This window comes from Eupeodes corollae, chromosome 2, assembly GCF_945859685.1.
Source record: "Eupeodes corollae chromosome 2, idEupCoro1.1, whole genome shotgun sequence".
Classification (NCBI taxonomy): Eukaryota; Metazoa; Arthropoda; class Insecta; order Diptera; family Syrphidae; genus Eupeodes; species Eupeodes corollae.
In genome coordinates this window covers 9,722,197-9,738,958 of record NC_079148.1, presented here as the reverse complement: position 1 = coordinate 9,738,958, position 16,762 = coordinate 9,722,197, and the positions used below count along the sequence as shown (strand labels likewise).

At 31.2% G+C, this 16,762-nt stretch overlaps 1 protein-coding gene across 1 annotated transcript in view; it reads left to right on the top strand.

Moving 5' to 3' along the window:
• Positions 1–337: 337 nt before the first annotated feature.
• The window catches only part of LOC129945976 (run domain Beclin-1-interacting and cysteine-rich domain-containing protein), a 16,909-nt gene continuing 484 nt past the window's right edge, over positions 338–16,762 (top strand). The window contains exons 1-8 of the mRNA XM_056055973.1: positions 338–896; positions 8,856–10,167; positions 10,228–10,334; positions 10,393–10,554; positions 15,838–15,977; positions 16,045–16,212; positions 16,278–16,475; positions 16,541–16,694. Of these exons, the coding sequence (XP_055911948.1) occupies positions 696–896; positions 8,856–10,167; positions 10,228–10,334; positions 10,393–10,554; positions 15,838–15,977; positions 16,045–16,212; positions 16,278–16,475; positions 16,541–16,694 (2,442 nt within the window). The 5' untranslated portion in view covers positions 338–695. The remainder of the gene's footprint in view (positions 897–8,855; positions 10,168–10,227; positions 10,335–10,392; positions 10,555–15,837; positions 15,978–16,044; positions 16,213–16,277; positions 16,476–16,540; positions 16,695–16,762) is intronic.

Genomic DNA, 16,762 nt, shown 5'->3' with positions numbered 1-16,762 from the left:
TAATTAACACTCCATTAAATGGTTTTGCTACACTAATGCCCTAAATCAAGAGTTTCAATCCTTATTATTTTATAGATAAATAAATAAACAAATTTTAAATCTATTGATCTAAAACATGTTTCTATAATATTAACCATCAACTTAACTTTAAGAATACAAATTTCCTATAATCCACGGAAATCAAAAAAGTGTGAAACCCCCTAAAGAGCTTAAGGAATGACAAAAGTGCTCATTCTTCGAACACATCCTATGATTTGCTTTAGAAAAAAGAACGCACCAAAGCTTTATGCTTAAAATTAACAAAAGCGAAATGTCAAAACTCCAAATGTTGTGTTGTTGTTTGTGTTCTTCTTGTGTTGTGTTGTGATGTCATGTTCGATGTTCGCCTGGCTGTGTATAATTTGTTGATTATTCTCTAAATTTTTATTAAATTAATTATGAAAAATAACCTCAGCTCAGTGTAATTGATAAGACAAATTATTAACAATTCGAAGAAGTTTGGCGTGGATTCATAACGCATACTAAACATTAAATCAAAATGGAGTGCACCCAAACAAAATAGATAAAATTGAAAACCATTTGCCAAAACTCATTCTGCAACTTTCTAAATAACTTTAACAAAAATCATCTAAAAAAAAAAACAAACAAATAAACATAAAAAAAGGCAAAAACACATCTTTAAAAAAACATTAAAAATGCAATCGTCTGTTCCTTTACAACCACAAATTAATCATCAAATACTTTTAGTTAATTTAAGAAAATCGATTGAATTGTGGTTTCTAGATAAACGGCATCAATCCGAATCAGACGACGACGACGACGGATGGGATGATTTGTATTTTGGGATACAAAAAGATATTGCTGCAATTATATCCGATGGGCTTCAGTTGAGCTTGGTGAGAGTTTTTAATTACTGTACAAAAATTATGTGTGTCGCAATTTGCTAGAGATTATAACATTATAAGTGTTGTCTTATCAGTCGTTTCGTTTGGTTGAATAAGCAAGAGGTTAAAAAAGTGTATGCATTTCTATGCTATCATAAATTCTAATAAGTTTTTTAATGTAGCAGTAACAAATCTTACTTTTTTCCAAGTAGTGTCTTTGAAATAATTCAATAAAGAAAAAGCAAAAGCAAGATGATGCGATGATGAAAATTTAGTTGCAATTCAGTGACATCTTGAACTAACAAATGACCTTGTACCCATTAGAAAAACATACTACGAGTTCTAGATTTTGTTTTACAGATGCTAAATAATTGTCAGAAACAGAATGTTTGCACAAATTTTGTTTTTAGTTTATTTCTGTTTTAAGGTCATTCGTGCCAAAAGCTTGATAACAAATAAAAGATAACACATTTAAAGCAGACACCTGTTTCCTTTCTATAGCTAAGTTCCAATTCATAAGAAGGCTTCTTCAATTACATATAAAGGGGTGTAGCCGTAGCGTATCGTGTAGTACCTACAGTTGATTGAATCATTTAAGATGCCTATCCTCTTTTTTCTTGGAGCAAAACAGCGTCTGCAATCGTAGAAGGTGAAGGTTTGTAAAATTTAAGTTTGTTAATAAAATTTTTTAAAAGAATTCGGCTTTCCAATAACAATGCTAATTCATACAGCTATGGACACAAAAATATCACACTTATCAATTTGTACTTATTTTGTATACCTAGTCTTTCAAGTTACAAGACTTTTGTTTGAATAAACATACAGTTGTGTTCATAAAAATAAAACAAAAATTCCTTCAATATCAACGTTATAATATATTTTATTCAACTTCTAATAACAAACTAAAATATTTTATTCATAATAACAGAAAATGATGTGTTATCGATTTTTTACCGTTAGCTTTGTCACAGTAAAAACCGTTTTTTAAATATATGGTTGTTCATAAAAATAGCAGTGCATGACAAAGTACTATATCGATTACGTAAGAAAAACTGTAGTTCTTTGTTGCATAACCATTGTTTTTTATTATGCTTCGCATCTTCGTGGCATCGAGTTCACTAAAACCTAACACCTCTTAACTGGTATTGCGTTCAATAAATCACGCAATGCTTCCCACAATTCTTTAGAATTCTAGGGTTTTGCTTTATGAATTGCGTTCTTATCATCTCCCCACAAATTTGCGATGGGGTTAAGGTCGGAGGATTGAGCGGGCCACTCCATAACATATAAATTCTTCTGCGCAAACCATGATTTTGCCTTTATTGACGTATGCTTTGGGTCATAGTCTTGTTGGTATACCCAAACCAACGGCGTTTCCTCTTCAGCGTAGGGTACCATAATCTTCTCGAGAATTTTCACATACTTGGTTGCATCCATTATACGCCCGATGGGATAGATAGGCCCGACCCCGTAATATTAAAATCAAGCCCATATCATAATTTTCCCTTCACTATTTTGATGGTGTACCGTGGATCGTATGCTGCGTTTAGGGTCTTCGCACATATTCTTGACGACCTTTGGACCCAAAAAGGACGACTTTGCTTTCATCGCTCCACAGAACATTTCTCCATTTCTCTTTTGCCCAATCTCTATGCGCTTAAACATACTCAATTCTCTTTGCCACATGTCTTTTCGTCAAAAATGGTACCTTGCGTGGAGTTCGGGCTGGTAACTTCGCCTTTAAAAGACATCTTCGTTTTGTGACAGCGCTAACAGACAATTGAAATATATTTCTTATTTTCCTAAAGCCTCTGTAAGGGTTCTGTTTTGCTAACTGAACAATTTTTCTGTCAGTTCTTTCAGTAGTCATCCTTTTTGAGCCTCGCGTTTTCGGTTTATTTTGACATTTTAAGGCGTTACTGACCATTTTTGCTGAGCAGCCTAGGATGTCTTGAGTATTTTGGTAGGTTTTTCCCTCCAAACGCAATTTTCGAATTTCTTCGGTGCAGTGTCTTGACCGTCTGATATTTTATTTTTGAGCTAATTATTAATTTTGTATATGCTAGTATGTACCCTTGATATTATGGTAAGTGCGTTGGACTGTCATGCGAGAGGTCTTGGGTTCGAGCCCTGCCTGTGCCACCTAAAGTTTTATTCACAGGTACTGCCTCTTGCGACGAGTTAACAAATTCTCCCAAGAGTAATTCTTTTAATGAAAAAGTGCTTTCTCAAATTAATCGTTCTGATTCGGCATATAAACACATCCTGCAATTGCTCGCACACAGGAATGGTTGAGAGTTGTAAGTCACTAGGCCCTGACTCTTTACGGACTGTTGCGCCACCTAATTTATTTTTTTTTATGCTAGTATGTTACAAATACTTAAAACTTTATAGTAAAATATTTAAAAAATCAAAATTATTATTTTTATAAACACTCTATATCCAGAGAGTTTAAAATAATGGGTGGTCACCGGGAAGAGTAGAGTATAACTTCAAACTAAAAGTCTCTAATATGAAAACGAAAGACCGTTATATGCAACATAATCATTTTTTTATAAGAATTTCCGTTATTTAAATAATTTCCGCAAAAAACTTGTTCACTTTGATTGCTTTACAAATATTGAGAAGGTTGATACAAAATTTGGACTGAAACCAACATTCTTCCGCAGAACGAAGAAGTTTAATCTTTGATCTTAGTGAACAAGGTAAGATTCCAACTAAAATTTTGCAATTGTTGAAGCTGATCCCCAATTGAAATTGAAAAATACAATTCGAAAGCCCTTCTCTTCTTTTTCGCGTGTTGGTAGGACCATCATTTAAACCACGCCGTTTCATCATGATCGAAATGAACGAAATATTCAACTTAAACTTTGCAGTTGTCTCGCAAGAATGATGATGCTCAAATATTTTGATTTGGCGAAACCCCTCTAAGTAAAGATGTACATTTTATAAAAAGAGTTTTATGGACTGATGAAACAAAGATAAACCGGAAAAACGATTGTACATCGGCCTAGAGGTCTAATCTATAATCCAAAGTATACTTTGAAAATGGTCAAACATGGAGGAGGCAGCCAGATGGTTTAGGAATCGTTTTCTTGGTATGGTGTGGGTTCGTTGACCACAAAAAATGGTATGATGGACACATTTTTATTTTTGAACATTGGATAAACAATATGGAACCATTTACATTTAAGTCAATGCCATTTCACCGGATTTTCATGCATGATAATGACCCAAATCATGCAGCTGTTAATTTTTCATTCTATAATTATTTCAAAGTCACAAAATGTAATTCATTTAAATTTAAATACGCAAAAGCTAACTACACAGACATTTCGAGTTATTTGTCGGGTATTCCGTGGCGCTTAAATTATAATTCTATGAATTTGTTTGATTTTTATAATTTCTTCATTGATAATTTGAAAGCGGCTATTGATATGCATGTCCCAAAAGTAAAACATTAATAAAAACTCTAAGCCTCCTTGGTTTAACAAGAGGCTTTTGTATTTTAAGTAATAAAAAAAAACAAGAATTACAAAAGGATACGCACTTGCGAAAATAATATCGATTTAAAAAATAATTACATTCGGTTAGCACGAGAATTCGATCTTCTTAACAAATTTCTATATAAAAATTATATTTTATCGATTGAATTAAATATAAAAATTAATGGAAAATGTTTATGGTCATTTATTAATAGTAAAAAGATGTCAAATGGTATTTAACAGATGAACTACTATGGTTCTACATTTTCGGATCTTCAAATATTTGTGATTCGCTTCCCCATTACTTCGAATCAAATTATTTGAAATCTAGTTCAGATCCATTGTAGTACCCGTAGCGTGATGGTTAGTGCGTTGGACTGTCATGCAAGTGGTTCAATCCCTGCCTGTGCCACCTAACTTTTTTCACGGGCACTGCCTCTTGCGAGGAATTGACAAATCCTCTAAAAGAAATCCTTGTCATGAAAAAGTTCTTTTTCAAATAAGCCGTTCGGGTTACGCAAATAAACTGTAGGAATGGTTGAGAGTTGTAAGTCATTAGGCCCTGGTTCTTCATGGACTGTTGCGCCACCTAATTTATTTATTTATAGTTTAGATCCATTAAAAATAGCCGAATTATCTCATCAATCATGGTTATAAGGTTGACATAAGACAGTTATAAATTAATATTTCGGAAATCGAAAAATGTCTTTTGAATTTAAACAACGATTGCAACAAGGCCCTAATGAAATTCCACCAATTATTTTGAAGAAATGTGCACTTGCTATATCTGAGCCCCTTTATTTCATCTTTAATGCCTCTCTTGGGAAAGGTGAATTTATTTCAGTGTGAAAAAAATCATTTCTTTCTCCAATTCATAAAAATGATCCTTAGCAGGAAATAAATAACTACCGTCCTATTTGTAAATCATCAAGTATACAGAAACTCTTGGTGAAAATTATATGTGAAAAGTTGACATTTCTCCTTAAGGAGCATATTTCACCTTTTCAACATGGCTTTATTGCAGGAAGATCCACTACCACTAATATTTCTATCTTTTCCAATTTCATTTTAAATAAACTCGAAGAAGGCTACCAAATTGTTGTTATCTATACTGATTTTGCGAAGGCTTTTGATAGAGTTAGCCATACTATTTGAATATTTGATTGAAAAACTGAAACAATTTGGTTTTCACTCAAATATGTTGAAATGGTTGGAGTCCTATCTAAGCGGTCGTGTACAATTCGTTTGTATTGATCAAGTAAGCCATCTTGGTCCCCTTCTTTTTTTTTAATATTTATCAACGACCTGGCTGATATCTTCCTAAATTCTAGTATACTTTTATTTGCAGATGATTAAAAGTTTTTCAGATGCATTCATTCTTTAAATGATTATATTATTTACAAAATGATCTCCAAAAGTTAACAGAATGCTGTACAACTAACCAATTATTCTTGAACGTTAATAAATGTCAAATTTTTCCTTAATCAATTAATTAATCAAACCATGTTTAAATAATTATTATTAATTTCCCATAGGAAGTTATTGTAATGAAAATTTTGACATTTCTCGACGTTTCAAGGTCCCTAGAGTCGAAATAAAAGATTTTTGGAAAGATGTTTGTGCGTGCGTGTGTACGTTTCGTGACGTTTTTTCGTCGTCCATAGCTCAAGAACCAGAAGAGATATCGATTTCAAATAAATTTTGTTATACAGATAATAAAGAAGAATGATGCAAAAAGGACTCTCAAGAAAATTGCGTGGGTGGTTTTTTTACCATAGCAGTTTGAAAAAAGGTGAAAATTTTGGTTAACACTAAATATCTTACGAACCAAAAACGCTAGAGACTTGAAATAAATTTTATATAATATATTGTAACGTGATATACAAACGTAACGTTTTTTTTACAAATCAAAATAACTGAAAAATTTGTCACCTCCAAAATTTTACGACTAAAATATGATTTCAACTCCAAAACAATTTTGTGCAACTAAGAATAATGTTTTTGATATCTGATAAGATTTTGAGAAAAATCGAATTGACAGTTTTTTTTATAAAAAATAAAAATCTAAAAAAAAACATTACTCAAAGTTGGTAAAAATTGAATATCGATTCAAATATCTTTTCAAAAACTTAAAATTTAGGCTTCAAACTTATTTTATCTTATAAAAATTATTGTTTTCAACATTCTGAAAAATATTGAGAAAAATAGAATTGACTGTTTTCTTACAAAAAATAAAAACCTAATACAAAATTAATAAAAGTTGGTAAAAACTGATTTTCGAGTCAAATATCTTTTCAAAACTTTGAGTTATTGGCTTTAATTTACTTTTATCTTTTAAAAAATATTGTTGTCAACATTTAGTAAAATTTTGAAAAAAATCTAATAAACAGTTTTCTTACAAAAAATTAAAAACCGACAAAGAATTAACAGAAGTTGGTAAAAAATGATTTTCGACTTAAATATCTTTTCAAAAATTGTAGATAATGTAGAATTTTGAAAAAAATCGAATTAATAGTTTTTGTACAAAAAATTAAAAACCTAAAAAAAAATTAACAAAAGTTGGTAAAAATTGATTTTCGACTCAAATATCTTTTCAAAAATTTGAAATATTGGCTTGAAACTAATTTTATCTTAGAAGAAATATTGTTTTCAACATTTACAATTTTGAAAAAAATCGAATTGACAGTATTTTCCAAAAAATAAAACTAAAAAAAACAATACTAAAACTTTGTAAAAATTTACTTTCGACTCAAATAGCTTTTCAAAACTTAAAAATATTGGCTTGAAACTTATTTTATTTCACAGAAAATATCGTTTTCAATATTCAGTAATTTTTATATAAAAATCCAACAGTCCGTTTTTTCATAAAAAATAAAATCTACAAAAAATAGTGCGCAAATTTGGTAAAAATACATATAGACAAACTTTTAAGCAAGACAAATCGACAGACGGGATGGGAAGTTATCAGTGTGGGTCGCATTACAGCTTCTTTTTTTAAATAATAATTGAAAGTAAAGACAGTGTTTGAAAAGTATTAATTGAAAGTGTTCAATAAATAAGTTTAGAGCGATTTAAATACAAATAAATTTGTGTTTTATTTACAAGTGTGAATAAGTTTTAATTATCGGGCCGAATATTACAATATTAAACATTTTCATCATCCTACAAGTAATAATATAATTGAGAACATCATAAGAAAAGAGTACAGAATTCTTCTTAAAACGAGAGATCTTAGATCGATGAGAACACATTTATGGGCCGTCAGCTAAACTTTTTGTTAACCAAACGCAATTTTAGGGTGTAGATGGTTACAAATCCTTTATTAAATATAATTAAACATCAATGCAATTACTTAATATACGAGTTTTTACTTACAATGTTTAGCTTTAAGTATCTATTAACTTCTTTTAAATATAAAGTTAGATGACACGACTTTACCATTCCAGCTTATAAATATAAAAGAACTATTTTAATGGATAAATACAAAATGGTGCCCGGATATCGTAGGGGTAAATTCGGTTAAAGGTGGATGTCGTAATGAAGGTGCGAGTGTTCACACTGCGCCTGTCAACAAACTTAAATATCTTTTTATATGGATATGGAGTTAAAATTGGTACTTTGTGCTGGACACATTACATGCTAGCGACTATCGAACTTAGGGATGCAATTCTGTTACTTTTGTTTCAACGCAAAGTTTTTTGTTCCGATGGTTCTTAGGAAATGTGTTGTTATTTCTGTTACTTTTAATCTGTAGCTTGGTATTTTTCCAGCTTATTCGTCCAAACAGCTTTGCATCATTAAGCTTCGTTTTTGTATATTAGCATTATAGTTTTATTTATATGTTAATAAATTATAATAATAATAATAAGCTTCCTTACAAATTAATTGCTTGTTTATTTAATAAATTTACCAAGTAAATTTCATTACAACAAATTTTAAGCGGACAGTTCATAGTTTTTGCTTTTTGTGATTAACTTTTTTCTTGACTGTGAAGATTGATAGTAAGCTTTCTTTTTCCGAAGTACAATGATTTTGAAGTCCCATTTTGATTAATGGAAAAATGTGCTAGCTTTGTGTCCAAAGCTGTAGATACAATTTAACCAAACTATCAAAATGAAGACATATTGATATCAAGTCATAGAACGCAGATAAGACAATACAAAATATTTTTTAAATAAGTTTTTTTTTTGACTTTTTTAAGAACTGATAGCGTTGGTTTTATTTTTGAATATATTTTGAACATTTCAACGCTTCATTAAGATAAAGTCAATGCGATTAGTTTAGTTCTGTGCGGGCAATTGAAGTATTATAATAAATACATACCCAAGAAATAGAAATAACCCATTATCTAAAATCTTAGCGCTTTAGAATACTCTTCTTAGGAAATCAGGTATTTTAATTGTTCACACAATCGATAACAATACCAAACAAAAACCTCATTGGCTTTAAAAACTTAAAAATGATTTTTTGAATATTTTCTTTTCAGCAATTGCCAAATAAAGTTCGTTTACAAAAGTTCGCCGATGACTTATGTTGGCTAAGGGCTTCGGTCCAAGCAAAAAACCAAAGCTTCATTTCAGTGTCCGAATTAAATACTGCCAAAAGTTTTCTAACAAAATGGGTTCAAGAAACCATGGAGGATAACTGCCTGTGTGCTTGCGTGCAATTATTAGTCACCGATAAGGACATACTCACCACATACTATACCAAATATTCTTACATTCGTAACGAAAAATATGCAACTGCATTGTTCATTTGCATTTCTGCAGTCGAATTAAGTCGTTGCTCGTTACTTACCCAAATTGATGTGTCGTTATTTGGAGAAAGTCCCTTCAAAACCAAACGAGCCACATCACATCCAAATCTCTCCATCTCACCTCAGCCGAAGAGAACAACAGCCAGATTGTGGCAACAAGACATCTCCGATGGTATTGTTCAAATAAAAACTCCTCGATCCATAAGTTCGATCCGTAAATGGAACAGTGTGCCGGCCTTGAAGCATGTAAATACAAAAAAACGTTCCCGAAGTCAAACACTCGGCAATCCGCGAGAATTGTCAGAGAATATTGGAAGATTGCACAAAGCATTAGGTATTCAAAATAAGAGAATCAAAGCCAACGAAATGCAAGTTGGATCACTCAAATCTACTTCATCCTCATCCGACTACAGTAAGACATCTACAGAATCGAATAGTAGTTCCTCGATAGCAATCGAGCTAATCAAATGCGACCACATTAAAATCTGGGTAGACCATAGTACTTATAGCCAAAGCAGTACGAATGCACAAAACAACAAAGAGGCACCGATTGTGGGAACATCTTCGCTCGATATGAATTGTGAAACAAGTCCCAACTCTCGCAGCAGCTCGAGTCCGATAAACACATTTCTTTCGAATATATTCTCGGTTCCGTCGTTTCGTGCCAATTCGGGTAGTTGGAATGATAGCTTCCCATCGCTATGTCACTCCTCATCGACGACGACGCAGAATGAAAGTGTTTTGAATTCATTTCTTCCACGGTGCGGTGAAAAGTTGCCAGGGCGAAAAACGAGTAGTTTGTTTGAAGATCCGAATTCACCGCAAATTGGAAAAACAATTTTGGCGGGTCAATCAGTTGGTGAGCAAAGTTTGGCTGCATTTTTAGAAAGAACACAGTTCTCGAGAAGCAATAACGATTTGGAAAGAGAAAACGCCCACTTTCGAATATGTGAAGCTATTATATCCGCAATCGAAAGAATTAAATGCCAAAAATTAGAAGCAGATAGAACAAAAGTTATCGAATCATCCGATGAAATGAATGGTAACTAAAAGTGTCTCAAAATATTTCTAAGTATTTAATATTCATATAATGTTATTTTAGATCGTCCTGGAACCTCATCAAACTCTAACGAAAATTTAGAATCATACAAAGAACAAACAACGAGCAATGAATTGAACGTTCAACAAACATCATCTACTTCAACTGAGGTATTGAATATTATATAATTTATAGTTTATTGGAAATTTAATTTTGAACTAATTTTAGGATATACTCAACATGAAAGATCACATGCCGTATGCTGAACTGGGTGAAAGTTCCTTGGATGATGTTCATTCAGCTAAAAATATTGGACTTTCATTGATTTCAAAATTTAAAGATAAAAGTCTTCCGAAAGTATCTGACTTGGAGTGGCTCGTATCAGAAGAGGTAAATACAAAAAGCTGGTATTAAAAAAGCTGTTTTCAGGGACCAAAATGATTTGATATTGATATTTTGTTTTTAAACATTTTTGTATACAAATATTAAGAAATAGGAATAATCTTCAAGTCCTTAACGCTTTTCGTTATTTGAAAAATGCTCTGACTATTATTAAAATCGTTGAACAAAAGAATTTTTTTGTTCGAGTCTAAGCTCAAATAAAAATGTTTGCAGGTGGATTAGAGGAGTTTTCTGCACTCTTCTCAACTTGTTTTAAGATATTAAATTAAAAGTTTAAAGTCAAGTTTAGGATTGCTTTTTATCACTTACGGTGCTTTTTAGAATTTAAAGGTTTTTGCTTTTAGAATTTAAAGTTTTTTGCATGGATTGTGTGGTTTGGCTTTCCATCCTGTTTGCAAATTCATGTTTGCAATCTCAATGAAAAATCTTTATTAACATTTGAACACAAATGATCCAATGATGCCACCACACCAACATGTCACTATATGTGGAGGCCTTCGGTTCTTGATAATAACATACGGTCTTTTCAAGTCTCAAAATCCAAAATCCAAAAAATGTTGTGCAATAGAATTTGTTAGTAAACAAAAAAGTTTTTTATCGCTAAGCTTATTACAATAACATAACGAGTTATATTAATAATAATTTATCATTGCCCTCAGTCTTGATTTAATCTTATGAATTATCAAATTTTATTTGTCTATCTATTTGTTCCTGAAAATCTGAAAATCCGTTTTTGAGATACGATGGAGAAAAATTTGAAAAACACAGTTTTGAGAAAAAACTCGTTTAAAGTTTCAAGTCCTCTTAACTATGAACATATCAACTTACCTTTCAATCGGCGATGCCTGGTCCATGGAGTATTCTTTCCTCTTCTTCTTGAAACTCTTTCAAAGCAGATGGTTCAGCTCTTGTATCAATTCTGGCTTGTTTAACGGCATCACTTACGCGCCGCTCAGAACGTGAGATTCTCAACATATGTATGGGCTTCGCGGCCTATAGGTCATCCCATAACAGACATTACTTTCAAATTACCTTCATAACCTTCATTAAAGATGATAACTAGGATCCCTTTGTAAGTTTTATTTTCACAATCGCCGATGTGTGTAAGATACTTTACCCCATAATATTCCATGGACCTGCTGTACCTTTAAAACGACTTCGAATTTTGAAAAATCCCTTTACTACCGTATTCTAGACATATTAAAGTAGCAATTTTAGAAGAAAAAACAACGATTTTTTGAACCGATCACATGGAATGACCCCCTTAAGTTATTAAGATTTATGATACTTTTTTTTGGACCACACAGGTTTTCGGTTATTGTTTATTAATCGGTCCATCGCAATATTAAGAACATTTATGAATAAATTATAGCACATATTTAAATCTATATTGGTGAACAAAATTAACTTTAATCATTTTTGCAAAATAATATTAATTGTTAGCTACATTCCACCTAAAAGCTCTTTAGAATTATACAGATTACATAATAATAACTGTATATTTTATATATCTAATATTAAAGAGAATGAATATGTTATGATTCTAGGTGACTTTAATTTGACAAATGTAGAATGGATTTACGATTCAGAAGACTGCAATCTGTTACCATTTAATGTTAGATTAGATTGTGAAACGAAATTTATAGATTCTCTTTTGTGTTACAATCTAAAACAAATCAATTGTTATAAAAATGATTTAAATCGAATTTTAGATTTAATTTTTGTTGATGGAGAGTCTATTGTTCCGTACACAATTCATCATAAGGCCTTATCTATTTGCTTTGAATACATAGAATACTTCAAAAACAAGGTCAATAATAATTTAAAGTATATTTATAATAAAGCGAATTTTGATGACATAACGAGTGATCTTCTAAACGTTAATTGGAATGCATGTCTTAATCGTTTGGATCTTTCGGCTTCATACAAATTTTTTATAGGTGCGGTTAATAAAGCAATTGATACTTTTGTTCCAAAAAAACAAGTAATTTAAATTCCAAACCACCTTGGTTTAATAAGAGAATTCATTGTTCTTAATAAATTTCTTTATAGTAATTATATATATTCGATGGAAATGGACTTAAAAAGAAATAGCAAGAGTTTCTGGTCTTTTATTAATAGTAAAAAGAAAACTAACGGAATCCCTTAAACTATGCAATATTTGGGTATAACATACACTGATATTCCATCTATTTGTAATGCTTTCACAGAATTTTTTAAATCAAATTATAGTTACTCATCTAAGCAATTTTCATCAGATTCAAATAGTTTTGAAAGTCACATAAGTATTGGAGTTCTTCATATTGGTGTAACTAAAGTTTATAATTCTCTTTCTAAAGGTGAATTAATTTCTTGCTGGAAAGAATCTTTTATAACTCCGATTCACAAGTCAGGTTCAAAACAGGAAATATCAAACCATCGCCCGATTCCAAAACTATTTGAAAAAATAGTGTACGACAAATTGTCATTTTTGTTGAAGGAAATCATTTCACCTCACCAACATGGTTTTGTTGCAGGAAGGTCTACTTCAACTAATCTTGCTTTATTTTCTAACTTTGTCCTTAATAAGCTTGAAGAAGGTTATCAAACAAATGTAATTTACACTGATTTTGCTAAAGCTTTCGATAGAGTTAATTACTCGATTATTCTTTTTAAACTAAAAAACTTAGGCTTTCACTCTAGCTTATTACTTTGGGTTACCTCCTACCTAACAAATCGTTCTCAAAAGGTGCGCATAGATAATGTTAACTCTGTTTCAATTTCAGTTTCTTCAGGTGTACCACAAGGTAGCCATCTTGGCCCGCTGTTATTTTTAATTTTCATTAATGATATGCCTAATATTTTTAAAAATTCATTTGAAGATTTATAAATGCGTCAAGTCTTCAATGGATTGTTGTCTTCTCCAAACTGATATAGATCAGTTGGTTAGTTGGTGCACAATAAATGATTTAAGTCTGAATATTGCTAAATGTCAGTGTCTTACCTTCAGTCGTAATTCCAACCCGATTTTGTTTGAATACAAAATAGGTGTCAAGAATTTAGAAAGTGTTTTTGAAAACAAGGATCTTGAGATCCTATTCGACCCAAAAATGAATTTTAGGAAACATACAGAATACATCGTCGCAAAATCTAACTCAATGCTAGGCTTTATAAAACGTAATTCTACTATTTTCACTGATCCCTATACTCAAAGGTCACTGTACAATGCATATGTTATATCCATCTTAGAATATGGGTGTGTTATATGGAATCCATATTACGACATTCATTCTAAAAGAATTGAAAATGTGCAAAAAAAGTTCACCAGATTCGTTGTTTGGAAACTCAGCTGGAACACTGATTTGACATCTTATAAAACAAGATGCCAACTTATTGGTCTCCAATCGATTGAAAACCGTAGGAAAATGTATGCAGTAATGTTTATTAGTGATATTTTGTCTTACCGTATTAACTGTTCTTTTCTCCTGTCTTTAATAAATTTGTATGCTCCTAGCCGTCACTTAAGAAATAGATTTTTATTTTTTGTAAAAGATCATGCAACCAATTATAGTTTTAATGAAATTATGACTCGTTGTGTCAGAATAACAAATCGTTTATCTGATGTTATAAATTTTGATTTTTACTCTAGTCGATACGTTCTTAAATAAAGTCTTAATCTTTATTTCTTAATTAATTTTTAACTTATTGGTTTAAAAAAAAATAACTTTGCTTTATATTCAGTAGTCTATAAGATGTATTGTCTAATTGATGAAATAAATAAATAAATGGTCGCATTCACAAAGCTAGTGGCTAGTGACCAATGTTTGCCAATTTGTACCATCCAGAAAATTATAAATTGCATTAAAATTAGCTTCAGCAAAATTGTAATAAAAATTTAAGTCTGAAGTCTCAGGTGAAAAATAATTCTAAAATTCTTATGCAAACTGAGTGCAACATGAAGTACTGTATTGGTGAAAAGGGGAACAATAGAGTCGTTTATGCCTACGCACAATTCAGCATCAACGAATTATATTATTACAAGAATTCTGAAAATGATTGATTTGCCTCAGGTCAAATTGTGCGAAGGTATTCACAAATCTACAATCATGATTAAATATAAAATTAAAAGGAATCAATATTTTTTCATCTTTATTGTATATCCATTTAACATTTGGAAAATTAAATTCTCCTAAAATTATTATTTTTTAATTATCTTTGCGATTTTTCAATATTAAACTATAATTTTCTACATGAGCTTTGTATAATTCAAGCTACTTGGTGGAATGTAAGAGATTATTAGAAACATTTCATCAAATTTAATATTCAGCACTAGTTGGTGGACATCGAGAGTATCATGTTGAGAAGGCAATTCAACTTTAGTGCAATGAAGTGAGGTATGCACAGCTACTAGAACACCACATCCTCTTTTACAACCAAGTAATTCATAATAACGATCTTTGCGAAAAACAGCAGTTGATGTTGAAAAAAGAAAAACTTGTTGAAGTTTGGTATGAAGTCCACCGGTGTTTTGATAGTACATCAGAAAGTCATTTGAAGAAGAGCGAGCAGAAGGGACATTTTGTGATTGATTTAAGTAACTATGTATGTTGTTGTTTTGAGAGCCTTGGTTTTTTGGATGTGGGACAAATAATTTAATCCGTACGAAGCAAGGCCACACTAAAGCGCTGTCAACTTTGTTAGACGGAATACTTAGCTTAAAATTGACGTGTTTGAGCAATGATAAGTTAGCATCTTTTTTTGTTAGCACTTAATAACGTTTTTGGGGATTCCAATTTTATTTGAAATGTGTTGTAGAATATCACTAATAATACATATATGTATATTATAATTTCCATTTTATATTCCTAAGTTTCCGAGATTTCATAAATAAATTGAATAAATAGATAGTTTATAAATAAATTGATACTAAACAAAGTCGTGGCCATACCATTTATCAAGTCCAATAGATGGAAGCATTTTGTGCTGCCTTCTTTCAATTCTCAATTCTTATTGATTTTCGTTCTCAATTTCTCTTGATAATCGTAAATTATTCCAAAATATTTGTTTCAGGGCAAAGCTCAAAACAACATTTTATTAAATTAAACAAACACAAAATCGGACGAAAATTTGAAATTAGCACGTTGATTTTCTAATTTCGAGGAAATTAAGAAAACCTTATAACTCCGCGTGAAAGAATTTAAAGTCAAAAGTTAAGAAAAAAGTCCTGAAAATTATTTATTTCTTATTGAAACACCTAATGTCTTCATTTTTGTTTTACTTTTACTTTTTCAGGATACACCACAAAGTCTTCTACCAATGCCACAACAATCTAATAATCCTGATGACAATATTATGCCGTTGGTAACGAGAGGGACAAGATATTGGGCACCACCCAGACAACAAATAATTTTTACAAATCACCCTTCACCACAGTAAATATAATATAAATTTATTTCTTTTGTTTATTTAAAAAATAAAAACTTTAAATTTCTTCCAAAGGAGAAAACTTCTTATTCAAAAACAGAACTATCGCTGTGCTGGTTGTGGAATGCGAGTGCCAGTCAGTCACATCAAGAGCTTTCGATACTGCACTTACTTAGGCAAATACCATTGTACAGGTTGCCACCGAAACCAAATATCAGCAATACCATCCAAAGTTCTTCATTTGTAAATAAACTTAAAAAAGAAAAATAATGTAACGGTCATGTTATAATTTAATTTGTGTTTTTTAGATGGGATTTTAAATTTTATCCTGTAAGTGTGTTCGCTTATCGTCTATTGGAGCAAATGTGGACCTATCCACTGTTTTATGTTCCCGACCTTAATCCTGCGCTGTATGTCAAAAGCAAACAGCTAAGAAATGCAAGACTGAAAAGAGTGCAAGCCCAGTTTGTAAAAGAATTTATTACAGTTTGTCGTTTAGCTGAGAAGTAAGATAAAAGGTTTTGTCAGCCAAGTCCAATCTAAACTTGTTTATTTGTTTCTCAATTTACAGTGAACGAGTGTATTTTGCATCAGTGCCTGACTATATTACGACTGATCCCGATACATGGTCAATGTCCGACCTAATTGACTCGAAAACCAACACCATCCACAAGTCCCTACAAGATTTAATAAAGAAATGCGAAGATCATATAATTGATTGTGTAGTAAGTTCCACAAGTTTATATTTTATTACAAAGTTTTTATTACAAAATTTCTTGTGTATTCTTATTTT